The sequence below is a fragment of the Dreissena polymorpha genome, chromosome 4 (genome assembly GCF_020536995.1).
Source record: "Dreissena polymorpha isolate Duluth1 chromosome 4, UMN_Dpol_1.0, whole genome shotgun sequence".
NCBI classification, from domain to species: domain Eukaryota; kingdom Metazoa; phylum Mollusca; class Bivalvia; order Myida; family Dreissenidae; genus Dreissena; species Dreissena polymorpha.
The window spans coordinates 92,305,492-92,321,040 of NC_068358.1; the positions used below are offsets into that span (position 1 = coordinate 92,305,492).

General features: G+C 36.3%; 1 protein-coding gene across 4 annotated transcripts in view; it reads right to left on the reverse strand.

Annotated features, from left to right (window-relative positions):
• Nucleotides 1-15,549, reverse strand: part of LOC127880195 (beta-1,3-galactosyltransferase 5-like) — a 42,947-nt gene that overhangs the window by 16,487 nt on the left and 10,911 nt on the right. For 2 of the 4 annotated variants that reach the window (XM_052427473.1, XM_052427472.1), the window contains exon 2: nt 876-4,630. In XM_052427473.1, the coding sequence (XP_052283433.1) occupies nt 2,874-3,947 (1,074 nt within the window). In that variant the 5' untranslated portion in view covers nt 3,948-4,630 and the 3' untranslated portion in view covers nt 876-2,873. Of the gene's footprint in view, nt 1-875; nt 4,631-11,569; nt 11,830-15,549 lie in introns of those variants that run through there. The other 2 variants (XR_008049455.1, XM_052427471.1) reach the window with 2 other exon arrangements.

The following is a 15,549-nucleotide window of genomic DNA, read 5'->3' on the forward strand; positions in this document are numbered from 1 at the left end:
CAGGCTAAATAGCAGGATAAATGTTGTTGGTTTTACATGCATCAATTTGTCGTTAACTAAACGGAAGTGTGAAATTATGATACATCCCTTTTATAGCTATGATTAATAATACTTCTTTTGTTATAACATGCACAACTGAGGAAGTATTTGTAAAACTAATAAATTAAAACCAATTGGTTTCATGTGTAACAATGTTATTTTCACAATACTTTAATAAGTTCAAGTTATGCATCGATCTATGTGTTGTTTGTTTTCTCCCCTATTTGTTTTAGTTCATTTAGTTAAAAAACGAAACAAGTTCGATGTCGGATCTTGTTGTTAAAAGGGTCGCAAAACTGGCTCGATTTTAGTAGTAACTTCATAAATACCGAGCATATAGTTCAATACTTATTTCACCATCATAAAAATCAATTACAAACAATACGTACAAACGGGCTTTTGTATGTTGTCAGTGCGACCAACCTTTCATGCCGACAACCAAAAAAAACCGATGATGTATAACTATGAAATTAACATTTACTTTGTACGAATACTTTTTAAATATGAAAACTAGGTAATTTAATCGTCAAATAATAACAAATCATGCATGTAGCATCCGAGCGCAAATTTAACCCATTTATGCCTAGTGGACTCCCATCCTTCTAAATTGGATCAATTTGTTTCCAAAATAAGGGATGTGTAGTATATTTATTTCTTTACTTAGAATATATCTTACAGAAATTCCTTTAAGCAAACAGCGCAGACCCTGATGAGACGCCGCATCATGCGGCGTCTCATCTGGGTCTATGCTGTTTGCCAAGGCCTTTTTTCTATACGCTAGGCATAAATGGTTTAAAAGAGCAATGGCATCAGTGATGAAATTGCTGTTACTCAAATGACAACATTATATTTTAATCAAATAAAACCACATAACGCACATCTACCGATAACATTTTATATATGCAGTTACCACCGGAAGTCAAGTAAACTAACAAGATGGCCATCGGCTATCGGTTGCTCACCTGATGATGCAGTAAACTGAACTGCTCTCAGCAATTTTAAAAATGCTACTGAAACCATTTTTAAAACTTGGCAAAGGTTTCAACTAGAGGGTTAAGAAGGTTTTACTATAACCATATAACGGAAAATGTCAAGTCCACTGGCGGCCATGTTTTTCAACGGACAAGAACTATTTTCGAACTCAGCCCAGATATAATTAAAACAAATCTACTGACAAAGTTTAATGACGATTGGACTACAAATGTTCTGCCAAGTTTCATGAAGAATGGACTTTAAAAAAACTACTGACCAAGTTTCCTGAAGATTGGACTTAAACTGTGACTTCTAAAAGTGTTAACAAGGTTTAACTATAGACATATATATATATAGAGAGAGAGAGAAATGCAGCGCCCCCCTTCCATCAAGATTGAACAATAAATTTGACTTCTCGACAGTTTACTAACAAGTTTTTACTATAACCATATAAGAGTATTGTCAAGCCCCCCCCCCCCCTCCCCCCGTGAACCTTTTTTTCAACGGACGGAAATAATTTTTTATATAAGCCCAAATATCATTACAAAAAATGTTTCATGAAGATTGGACTAAATTGTTAATTCTATAGTGCTAACAAGGTTTTACATTCATATAAATAATTATATATTTAATTTTATTTATTTCTATATTTACAACATTTCTTACGGAAATTCCTTTAAGCACACAGCGCATACCCTGATGAGACGCCGCATCATGCGGCGTCTCATCTGGGTCTACGCTGTTTGCAAAGACCCTTTTCCTAGACGCAAGACATAAATATGTTAAATTAAAAATACTCTTTTTATTTACTTGATTCTTTTAAACAGCTTACGTTACAACATATATATACTTAAAATTGAATGTTTTATGCTAATGAAATGTTTGAAAAGTATAATTTCAAAGATATTCTCTCACAATCAAAACACTTGTTTGTAGGTAAAAAATAAATATCAAGACATTTCACACTACAACATGTAAAATAAAATATGTGAAAACACACACACTTGCGCACTTTTGAAATATGATTTACGGACGTGTATGATTCAAATGTATATAGAATAATATCTACCAGCTTTGTGTTGAATACAGATAACTTTATTAAGCGGGGCTCGAAACTAAAACCACGCACTTTGGTACGTGGAGCAGGTTATCATGCCCATCAGCTAAACTTATCTGTATTCAACACTTCTGGTGTTCTTTTGATCTCATCATCTTCACCTTCCCCTTTCCAATCCTTATTTCGAAAACACACTGTAAACATGATTGAAAGACGATAAACATACAATGACGGCATGGGAATAAACCAAACTGACGTCATAATATTGCATATGACCATCGCTGTCGGAAAACAGGGTTTAATACACATGGGACAAGTTTATGCAGATTAGCCAATGCAGTTAGCATAGGCTAATCAGGGACGACACTTTGCGTTTTCTAATGCAGTTTTTGTTTAAAGGAAGTTTCTTATTAGCAAAAATTCAGTCTAGACAGAACGTGTCGTCCTTGGTAAGCATTTACGGACTGCACAGGCTTATATGAGACAGCACTTTACTTCAATCCATTATTACCCGTTTTCCATGAGCGAGGCTCAAACGTTTGCTGTTTTCCGTAATGTGGAAAAACATCTTCGTTTCAGTCCTTGAGGTGTTATTCCGTCAACTATGGCATGAATGAAGGATTAAAAAAAATTACACAACAAAAGTTATCACCGACAACAGTTATGAACTTATACCCGATTGGACCGCTAAATATCATCAACGGTAGTAACACGCTTTTTTTGGACGGCTGATGTGCCGAAACCACACATTTAAAAAGTGTTCGTATATTCAATCGGAAAACAATTTTAGATCGAAACATGGAGATTAGCCCCACCGCTCCAAGAACTTTTTCCAAACAAAGTTCGACGTTATCGTATCTGGAGAATGTACGAACACAAAACGCGTTTTTGAATCGTTTTGAAGCAAAGCGGCCATGTCAGCGTTGTTTTCTAATATGTATCGATCATTTAATGACGTAGGCGTGACTCCAGCTGCACTCGCGAGCATGCCGGTTACGTAATAATCGTCAATCCAGAAAAATGGCACCGTAAGTGAGTTTGTATAGAACTTTGCAACGACGTCCGTGCTCATAAGATAGGAAGAGCCGGAACAATATTTCAGATAAAATGGTTTGGGAAATTCTTCAGGTGAAACGTACCATTTACTGCTTTTGTTTCTGTCCACGTTCATATGTGGCCATATGTATCCGGCAAGGATGTTTTTCTTGCCCCATTTATTTTCGATGTAAGCTTTCATTAGCCGCACGACGCGATGGATATCAACTACAATGTCATCATCCGTTTTTAACACATATGTTGTATTGGGGCAATTTTCCTGCGCCCAGCGCAAACCCGAAATAGCCTTGTACGTCAAATTTCTGTACGTGTCTGTAAAGTTTGCTTGAATAATATCTTTGTGCAGCTGGCTCTCGAAATCTAACGATGCTTGCATATCTAAAGTTTCCACCTGACCGGTAACAAAAATTAACTTAGCGCCATGAAGTTTCAATATTTCGTTCGACGCCCAAGTGGTACGTATGACGCGACGTCGTTCGGCGTTTCCGGGATCGGAATGTACGTATATGAGAAGGTAGTGACTTTTCAAACACGGCTCGGCGTCAATGTCGAACGTGATAGCTTCGCCGTCGACGTAAGTTTCGATCGCATGTATGGGTTCCTCCGTCGTCGTCGTCGGCGGAGAATTCTGGATGGCGTTGAGCTCCTGGACGAGAGCTGTGATGTCACTAAATGAGTAGCGGCCTACCTGCATCGTTGGCAGGTACATCAGCCGCCGGTGGACGACGGTGTTGGGGTTCCGGTTGTAGAACAACACACCGGCGAGAACCACCGTCGTGCAGATCGTTGTGATCTTCAAAATCAACGGATGTCTTGGCAACATTTTTGTTTCCACGAAGTATAAATGGTTATCAAACAACTCTCGTAATTAAAATTATTTTCACTATCTGGAATATAGTTCCGCAAATGCGAAATTCATAAATGCTTACTTTGTATTATAACCACGAGACGAATATTTAATAGAAACTTGGCTAGTAACGCCTTCCGTTTAAACCTGTTAAAATTCTCGGTTGATATTCAAACGTATTTTTTCAACAATACTTCTTCTAAGCCGTCGTCATTTGCATATTGTATTTTCATAACCTTTCAGTCCCAAACATGTGATAGAATCCGACTTTGAGTATTCCCACACTTGACAATGAGAAGTCGTTATTTTGATCACTGATATGTCATGGTTACGCCAATTGATGATCGCGTAGTGCACTGTTACAATTAAACCAGCTGCGATTCATGCATAAGTGTAGTGAAATACTCAGCTTCCGAGTGCTTAATATGTCCCTACTCCAAGGGGCGGTGTATGAACAAATCTTGGCTTCGCTACATTGATATCACTAATTGCGCAGTGTTTCCAAGCTCGTTAGTTTATGAAAGATCATCGTAAACACTTAGTTTTCCATCTGTCGTAGCAATAAGTACTTGTCATTACTTGTTGGATCGATTTTGCAAAATTGCCAAGTTGATGTCAGCGAAGAAACACTATCACTGACTTTAAGAACTGCATGCGATCTGAAAATAAAAATCAAAGCTTGACTTAATGATCCTTTAAAGACGTGTTGCAATTGTTGTCTTATGTCTCCATGGAAATTACCATTAATTGTATATTGATCGATTGTGAGAAACTTTTTCTGACATCAATTTTTAATAAGTCATGTTGGTCCATTTTTAGTGATAAACACCACACTTAATGATGCGATATTGCCGAATTTTGTAATTAATATATCTCTGCTATCGCAGTCGCCATAACTAATGCGACCACACTAGATACAATGATTAGTCAAATTACTGCATAGAAAATGCATTGCCATTGTCAACATGTTAGCTTTAACCCTTTCAGTGCGGGAACCGAATTTCGAAGACCTTTGCAAACAGTTTGGATCCAGATGAGACGCCACAGAACGTGGCGTCTCATCAGGATCCAAACTGTTTGCTATTCTGATAGTATTCTTTGAAAAAACTGAAGAAAATGCTTATTTTAAAATTCAGCAGACGACATTTTAGCAGACGACAAATTTCCCAGCATGCAAAGGGATAAGATTTATCCTTGAGAAGCAGTTCATGTTTAACTGACCGGCCACGAACGACCAATTTTCATACATATGAATAGACAGGCGAATTGACCCTATCACTCTAATATATATGGGCCGCGCTCTGTGGAAAGGGGGGGGGGGTTGAAGCAGGTGCGTAACGTGTCGTCCCAGATTAGCATGTGCAGTCTGCTCAGGCTAATCAGGGATGACAATTTCCGCTTGTATTGTATTTTTCGTTTAAAGGAAGACTGTGCTTGACAAAAATACAGCTTAGGCGAAAAGTGTCGTCCCTGATTAGCCTGTGCGGACTGCACAGGCTAATCTGGGACGACACTTTACGCACATACTTTAAATCTCTGTTCACAGAGCGCGGCCCACATCTTTGAACTGAATCGTTTTGCAGTGTAAAAATATTCATCCGGCAGTTTGAATATGACCGTAAACTAATGCATAATTACAATTTACCTTTCCATAAGAAGACTTAAAGTCATTATTAATGTATTATTTATATACATTTCATAAATAAAACATTTATCAATACTTTCATAAGTAATGACATCAAATGAAAAGACGTGCTTTTATCAAATAATTATTGAGAAATGATAGAATTAACTAGGTAGATACATTGTTTGTTGCTTGGATACGGTTATTACCAGACAACTGGAGCTAATATCTTCGGAAATTAATGAGGGCTTAACACGAGAATTCGATCGATTCATTAAAATATTGTTTGTGATTCATCTTGTAGGCTTTATGTGATAAAGCAATGCCGTGATATATTCGAACAAATATCTTGTACATATTACATAATGGTAGTTATCATTAAGTGTTTATCGTGTTTGTTATCATTGCAATCTACAATATTAAAAAATACCAATTATTCTCACTTTTATATAAAGATAAAATTAATAATCTGACAAGCCGAACTGCTAAAACTTATATCCTAACGAGAATAATCATACTCAGTGAGTTTCTTTTGAAACCAACAACAACACAGTTGGCGTTGTTGAACTGTAAAACAAATGAAAACGTTCGCAAAAACAATATCTGATTTATACATGGTTGAGATAGAAACGAAATTCTGAATAGTCAAGTACCAAACGCCTACACCTTAAGTAAGCGATACAACAGGTTACACAAATCCTTATGTTAACCTTTTATTGTAACCGGTTATTTACCGGTTAACTGAAGGACCAGAGTAAACATGTTAGGTATGCTTTGAAAACAGTCATATTTCTCGTACATGTACTCTCTTTAGAAAGGGAAGTAATGCAATATCGCTTGCGTTGATTACATAGTCGGTGCGGCCCGAGTAAAAACATTTATCAAACACTTGAGTTGAGTACAATACTGTCTTTTATGCATAGTCTTTCGTAAACGTAATATTAATTTTTAGTTGATCATTTGTTCTCTACAATGTTATGGTGCATAAAACGTGTACTAATCTTAAATACACATATCAACCAATTAGTTGCATGGGTCTGTTCAAAAATTCATAATCAAGTACAATTCTGTTTTCTATGAATGTCTTTCATTAAACAGTATAAAAGATTTCGTGAAATTAAAGTTTGCTAACAATAATTTATTCAAACGATAAATATATGAGAATTAACGCATACAACAGTCCCAAATCTGCTAGAAAAGAAATATAAAGCGACGAAGCACGGGCAAAGGGGGGGGGGAATATTATATAAATTCTCAATTAATGCCTCAGCCAAAAATAATTCGGTCGCCGGCCGATGTGTCCGATCTCCAGGCATCGGGAAGACTGGACACGTCGGAGCCGTCCGCCGTGCGTTGAGTGACAAAGTTTAAAACCTCAGTCACAAATAGACACCAAGCACCGTCCGATCAGCGGCCGACGTTTTTTTCCGCTCATCGGGCTGGCGCCGGCCGATTATCGCACGCACATCGGGTCATTTTGTAGAATCGGGCGGCGTCCGGATTCATTTTTTATATCACAGTTTGTTTTACCCGACATCGGGCCCGGAAAGGAATCGAGTTAAAATCGAAAAAAAAATCGGACGATCAACGAACGGTTATCGCCCGGAATGCGCCCGACATCGGTTTCATTGTACGTGTATCATAACGAGCATCGTCCGGCGTCCGGCGGGCATCGTGCTAAGGCCCTCCGGCAATCAGACGGTCGCCGGCCGATTTATATGCCTCTGGGAAATACCTTTACTTTTGCCGATACACGTTCAATGAATCCGATGTCGGGCGATCGCCGGGCGATACCCGTGCGTTGATCGTCCGATCTTGTTTCGATCTCATCTCGATTCCTTCCCGGGCCCGACGTCGGGTAAAATTTTAAGTGAGACTTAAAATTAATCCGGACGCCGCCCGATGCTACAAATTGGCCCGGTTTCCGTGCGATCATCGGCCGGTTGCCAGCCCGATGAGCGGGAAAATACGTCGGCCGCTGATCGGACGGTGATCGGTGTCTATTTGTGACTGAGGTTTAACTGGGTAAACAATTCATCGAACAGAGTAATTGCAAATATTATTGATATTGTTAAATGTATCAATATGCTCTCTTATAAATTAATTAATGTCCTAATACACAAGTAAAATATATACAATAATTATTCCAATGCAGTTTAGTTAAATTATGCACATCTATAATGACATAAACACAGTCTAACAAACGTGACGCATCTAGAGGCTTAATACTCGAACACTTTATTGCAAGAGTGCCAGATGATCATAAACTAATAATTTGATAGAGGATATTTGTTGGATCCGGTGGATTATCGATTTTAATTCACGAGTGATCATAGAAAATAATATTTTCACGAGTGGCGCAGCCACGAGTGAAAATATATGTTTTCTATCATCACGAGTGAATTAAAGTCGATAATCCACCGAATCCAACAAATTTTCTTTTTATTTAATGCATTTTTCACAGTTTATATACATTGTTCAAGAGTTTAACTAACGAATTTTGCTGGGATAATGACGTCATTTCGTCAAAAAAATGACGTCATTTCACAGTAAACAATGAAAATTATCGATAATTCTCACTGATAATTTTCACTGTTTGAAACAGTGAAATTATCAGTTTTAATTCACTGATATTTCTCTATAAACCACCGGAAAGCATTAAATAATAAACTATAATAACTGTTTACAGATTGAATCCACTTCGAATCGTTACTGTGCTTACAACCATCAACCGTTATCACGGACGACAATCATTAAGGGGACTTGAGTTACAATAACTGTTTACACTTCTCAGCTCTTCAGATTGTTAACGACTTCAGGTTTTTGAACTGTAATATGAAATTTAAATTTTATTATGTGCATCTTAAGTCAAAGTTTACGAAAAATGTTCTGAACAATTAAGGATTCGCAGACATTCGAAGTTGCCAATGCTCTTTCCTCTCCCAATTTTTTACCTGAACATTTTCCCAATTATGAACATGAAAAGGTATCTAGCAAGACTTATTCCGTATATACTCATACATAAATTCATTATTTATGCATTTACGGTAATGAACTAGGAGTAACAAGTGGGATAAAAAAGGAAAATATACGCACAACTTGTATCCAGACAAAATAGCAATTTTTAGCCATTGGTCGTTTTTAAAATAATTCAAAATTGGAAGACATTTGAACATATAATTTTAATGATGTATCCTTGATTGAAAAAATAGTCAGCATTTTTTATAAGATTCTCCGCACATAATATAACTTCCAGTTTTACTTGCAAGTGCTTCCACGTTTTCAACAAATTAATTTGACATAACCGCAGTTTAGCCTTTTTATGTTGCTTAAAGGGACAATTACATTTTGCGTTATTTAAAAATTGCCGTTAAATGAATTTACTAAACGAATCTTAAATATTTTGAAAAGTTTTGACATAAAAATAATATTAATGGAAAATATTAAACACACATGTTTCTGTAATTGGACACGCATTCATGACTTTTTGAAGCAAAAGCTAACGATGATCCAGGAAACTCGAACCGGCTTTTTATAATGTTGAAACAAACAATGTTCCTGTATACCGTTGAAACTGTTCATTTAAAGTTATCGCGTATAAGACTGTTATCTTGTTATTTGACCGATTTCTATGGTAGTATAAGGAGCATACCGGTATTCGTTTGAAGTGACGGTCATTTACGAAACGAGACAAAAATCCACGAAGCTCATTTGCAGTTTAAAAACCGTAACAATCATAAAAGTGACGGCATTAAGTTGACTCACTCATATAAGAATCAACTGACATCAAGTAAAATATGACTTTGATTATGTTTCTTGTTCTACTACTGTTTCAATAGCACTTAGACATTTTACACACAGGTCATTTTTAGTCACAAATTTATTGTTGAAATGCAATATTGAGGTAAAAACCGATGTGGCATTTTTATAAATAAACAGCAAATAACTCTGACAAAAAGCGATGTAACACTACATTTCCGGATTATAAAAATATTTCGATTCACTGAGTTTTACTATCAAGTGTTATTGAACATAACATTGTTATAATCTGTCGAACCTATTGATCTATTTGGGCTAAAACACGATATTTGTCATGGAAACTTATCGGAGATTAGTCATACACTAGTCATACACAGTCAAAAGATTGCCTCCTACCATGCCAAGTGAGGTATGTGGAATGGTTACACGTGGTAACAACAAATTCATTCATGTTCGAAATCGGTTTCAGGTATGGTTTCCTTTGATCTTTGACACATTTTGGGTTATCAGTCCTCGTGGAATTAAGCCGTCCAAGTTTATTGTCCTAGTCACCGTATTCTTACGAAATACTATTTGGGACATGGTTACTCATTTGCGCACTTAAAGGGACTTGTTCGCAGATTTTCGAAGATTTTCAATATCGTGATTAATTTCTTCAAATGTATATATGTTATCATTGGAAATAGACCTTCAGTATACAACAATACAATAACTGCGCATGTAGGCGAACCGCTTACCTTTGGATTTCAATCGAGCGCTTTAACCCATTTATGCCTAGTGGACTCTCCCATCCTTCTGAATTGGATCAATTTATTTCCAAAATAATAGGTATGTCAAGTATACTTATTTCTATATTTTGAATATTTCTAAAAAAAAATTCTTTTAGCAAACAGCGCAGACCCCGATGAGACGCCGCATCATGCATGATGCGGCGTCTCATATGGGTCTACGCTGTTTGCAAAGGCCTTTTTTCTAGACGCTAGGCATAAATGGGTTAAACACTGTGTATGTATTTATAAGTATTACATACTATCCTACAAGCAATGCAGGTCTGGTCATTAAATATTACGAGAACAACACAAACACTCTCGAATAATTATTCGATCGTTTCACGTTTACAATTTTATCAATTGATCTCGATGACTACACATGATTGATTTGGTATTCTCAGTGCGGGTCTATGTCCTACTTCGCTCCCTGATTTACTGTGCAATTCTCCTTTTCTTAATCTTTGACAGTCTCGAAAAATGGGCATGTTGACAATGTTTGAATTAATCCCTTAAAACAGTTTGGTTTTGTTGCTTTACGAGTATTTCTATTTTAAGGACTTCCTCCGCCTGATCTTTGATAGTAATATTAGAGACTACCACGCCCAATCCGTAAGATGTGTTGTTGTTGTTTCAGATATATTCAATACAATTCCTATCCAATGAACATGTGTTTCCGTTTTTTTTTTTAGAAATATTAAGCGCTATAACACTATCAGCGAAGCATTTATTGTATTATCTTTTTTCAGAAATATAAAAGGCTATATCCACAATAAGTGAAGTATTTGTTGTAGTTGTTTTTGTCAGAAACTTTAGAGTTTAAAGATATTTATTTAAGCTCAGTGCGACAAAATATTACTCTAGGTTTTAAAATTAAGTTAGAGCAAGATGACAAGCGCCAATGTATGTACATTCAAAACGTTATCTGATGGCTTCAATGGCTCAAAACTACTGAGCTAGACCCAAAGATTTGTGAAATAAAGAGGTCAAGCATTTATAATACTTTCCGATTGATTCATTGGTATAATACTAATTATCATATTCGAGAATATATATTCTACTTACAATTACTGCTATATATCATTATCAAAACTAACTCTCAAATCAAATGGATTCGTTTTAAAAAGTTACCTTAATTGATTGATAATTATGTTGCCTTTAAAACAAGGTATCTAACTCAAGACGTCGAAAAAATATGAAACGCCTGGTTGAATACAACCATCGTCAAACAACTTCAACACATGTTGTATAAATGTATAAAACAACAATATGAGATTTACAAACCATGGACATTTTATGTTTAATTGAAACAACACGCGTCAAAACACTGAATGTTTATGGCAAAATAAACCAAATTAATAAAAAAGATCGTACATACTTTGAAATATCAGCAAACACGACTGTACTTAATAATTGTACGCACTAAATGTAATCAAATTTTAACCTACTGGTACTTGGGTGATGTTACATAATCCCGTGGAGTCACAACAGGTGAGAAATCCACAATCAAATCAGATTGGTGTCGTTATTGGTCAACTTCTTAGAGACCGCAGTGAACTATATACCGAATTGATAAATACTCCGTCCACAAATATCTGCGAATTAATACGTTGTTTACGAAAAAAATGATAACATTTAATCATCTGAATGGAAAAACCGAACCTACAGCAAAACACTGCTGTTTAAACGTTGAACGTCTTGACCCACGCCGTCACATATCACATTTAGACTGGTACCTTCGGGAAATCAAACTACAGTCCATTTAATAACGTAATTGTTGCTTCGAGCAAACTATTGTTCGCGTGCAGAATTATGCTGAATCTGGAAATAACATTTGTTTGCAAATAAAGACATAACTGTAGAACAAAAATTATTAGTTTGCAAATAAAGGCATAACTATAGAAAGATTCACATTTTAAATGACTATAGATCAAAATTCGGAATTCATCTTTGAAATAATTATTGTTTTTTATTACCTATTAATCTGACCTGTCAAAACGTATGTTTTTTAACATTTCATTGCTTCACAGTGGAGGTCGATGAATGACGGAGTCCTCGGGGCTCTCCGTGTCTGCCAGAGCTACAGATAAGCTGCGTATTTGCGTAAATACGCAATCAAAAATAGGTGGATACGCAATTTTTTCAAAATCTTTGCGTACCGGTACGCAAAACAAATCGTCGATACCCAATTCAAGTCGCCTTATATGCGTAATGAAAAATCCGGTTTTGTTTTGGCCGTTTTGACTCGAGTCTTAATCGACAAGCGCTTGTTTAATCTGGTAACGTATTTACCAATCGTTTAGATGATAAAACATGCGAGTCAAACAAAATGGCGTCTCGAGGCAGACGAAAAGTTTCGCAAATAATACAAAAAACATAAAGATTCCTTTCTCGTGGTAAATAAATCTAAAACAATTGCAACGGGCATAGTTAATGACATTATTAACTCCATGTTTTGTTCCGTGGACATCTGCGGTAGTATTTTAGATGAACTTGTTGATGGGGTGCACAGGGGGCTGGAACGGTGTTTGGTTAGTATAATAAAGTGTGTTTAGACCAAAAAAACAAGTAGTAACACATTCAATGAGTGGGTTGAGAAATTCCATTGGCTTCAGATTGTTGAATCTGGCAGCAGAATGATGGAACCTATACTGTAATCGAATACATACCAGTGACTTTATGTAGGTACGGTTTTGAGAAGCTAAATTCATGTTTTATTGCAATTACCCAATTCACTTGTTTGTTTTGGTACAAACACCCAATTATTTTTTATATGAGCGGGTATCATACTTTTGGATACCCAATCACGTTTTCCATTACCCAATTCATTCTTATTTTGAAGGGTATTACCCTATTACCCCAAAAAAACTTATCAGTAGCTCTGGTGTCTGCGCAGCATCGTCGACGAAATTATTCCCGAATATATTCCTCAAAGGTATTTTTATCTTTTTTTAATTAATGTCAATATTGCCATTTGGGATTCGTCCATCTGAACAAATAGCAGTTCAGACAAAACAATCCCTCAGGTGTATTGAATGCGGTCTGCGTACGTTACTAACATAAACTCTTTCCATCATTGATTTGCGTATTCAAGATTGCATCTTCCTTTACAATTTGATACTAATCAGTATCATGGGCAGTTTATGCCCTCGAACATATTGCAACATAGAATTTGAAACTTAAATCAGTTTAGTAACACTGGTTTCCTCCAGTCAATTATATGGACTTCTTGAAATAACTGCATTCGTTACAAATGTCACAGTTTGCGTTCTTTAAAGTGTCGCTCCCGCCCCCTTCACAACGTTTTGTCATGTGAGTGTTAAACATAGAATGGCAATACAAAAAACGTGGTTAATAACCCTAGGCTTTTATGTAGTACGTGAAAATAATAATATCTATACATGTTGATACATTTTTGTCGAAACGATACCGATATTACACAATTAAACGACCAAAATAAAACTGAAGTGCATAACAGTATTCAAAGATGAGAATAATGAATAATATGTTTTCATTCTCTCCATCTCATTGGCCTTTGTTTTAAACAAATCTTCCCACAAAGCTTACCCTTGTTAAGAGAATAGCTGGACTTCGATAAGTTCCGGATATAACTCTCTTCGAACTTCAACTTGAACCGGCTACTATTGTTTACCATTAAATGTCAAGTTTGCCTGCCTTTTCTGCACAGTTTGTGCCTAACGAAACATTCGTTAAGCGCCCATTAACGTCAGTATCACTTTACCTAGACAGCTTATGTGAGATGCATTTACTAAGACGAAAGTGAAAATGGCCATTATTATTTTTTCGAAACACTTAAGGAAACTTGAAATGGTAAACTCGCATTTTACAAAATGAACCATTTGAAAATACAACATGTGTTGCTGTTGTGACAAAATATTGTTAACAGTGATTGCGAGCTGACTTATGCCTGTTTCTTCAGAAAAAAGGGTACCGGTATTTTTAATAAAATAATGAAAACATTTCCAGTTGTGGTGACAAATAAGATTCAATAATATATTGTATAACATGATTTCGATGTAAAGTGCTTGTTTTGTTGGTGAAACGGGTAACACTTGTGTGGTGGGGGTTTATTTTTTTTTTCGAAAATAGCGATATCGACAACCGCCTTGGTGGTGGTATGAGCTTCTCATGTTGATGTTCGTGGGCAGATTCAATCCGAGTTAGTTTACCAGCACGTAGTTTGAGAAGACGCTATCTTTTATCCATTAAAAACCATTTAAACGAATGTTGACGCATTTGAAGTATTTAAGCCCTTTCTTAATAATATTTTAGTTTGAAAGGCTTCATTTGCAACTCTAAGATAATGATGAAAAGCAAACAGCATATTACATGAACATACTGCGAGTTACTATGTTTTATGTTGGTTGCAAAAGCCTTTTTAACTTTGCTTATGATGGGTAAAGGGCTAGTTAACAGTGTGTCATGTTGTGAAGGAAGTAATGGGACCGTACTTGTGAAGTTGCTTCTTGTAGCTTTGAAAAATCATCTTGTTATTTCTATGAAACATCTGCTGGAGAAAGAATGTGAAGAGTTAATAAAATCTTGAAAGTTTTCAGTGACAGTATACACAAAACAAGAGTGTATATTTTGTGTAAAGTTCTTGATGTAGCGGGGGATCAGAATATGGCCTATTGCGTTGCACAATCTTATATTAGTATGTTTATTAACTCCCGCCCGATTTAGCACCTTTTTCGTTGACATTGAAGTCAACTACAGCGATTCGACTACTCGTGGACAATACGTTAGACGTTGGTGGATGCTCCTGATATTGGCGTTCTATCCTTCCAACAAAAACCGCACTTTGTTTTCTTAATACATGATGTTGGCCTATTTAGCTTGAGGTAGATATCTCCGGAGGCTTGTCTATCTTCCTCGTATGTTACGGACGACACCGGTGATCGATATAGTTCAACTCGCACTGATAACGAGGAGTACTATCGCACACACTAATACTACGCATATGAGGAAAAGAGCACAGCCACTGTGACACCGACGTAAGGAATGCGACACACTTTCAGCATTTAACTTGTAAACGGACGTCATAGAAACAATTTAGGAACCCATTATATTCTAGTAAACAGGACAGAATATTTTAAATTTATTTTATATCTTGATAATTGCGATAGGTATTCATGCGATGATAGTATTAACCCATTTATGCCTAGTGGACTCTCCCATCCTTCTAAATTGGATCAGTTTATTTCCAAAATTAGGGATGTCTCTTATATTTATTTCTATATTTAGAATATTTCTTACAGAAAGTCCTCTTAGCAAACAGCGCAGACCCTGATGAGACGCCGCATCAAGAGGCGTCTCATCTGGGTTTACGCTGTTTGCCAAGTCCCTTTTTCTAGACGCTAGGCATAAATGGATTAAGGGTCCAGAATGCTGAAGTTAAATGTTAAGA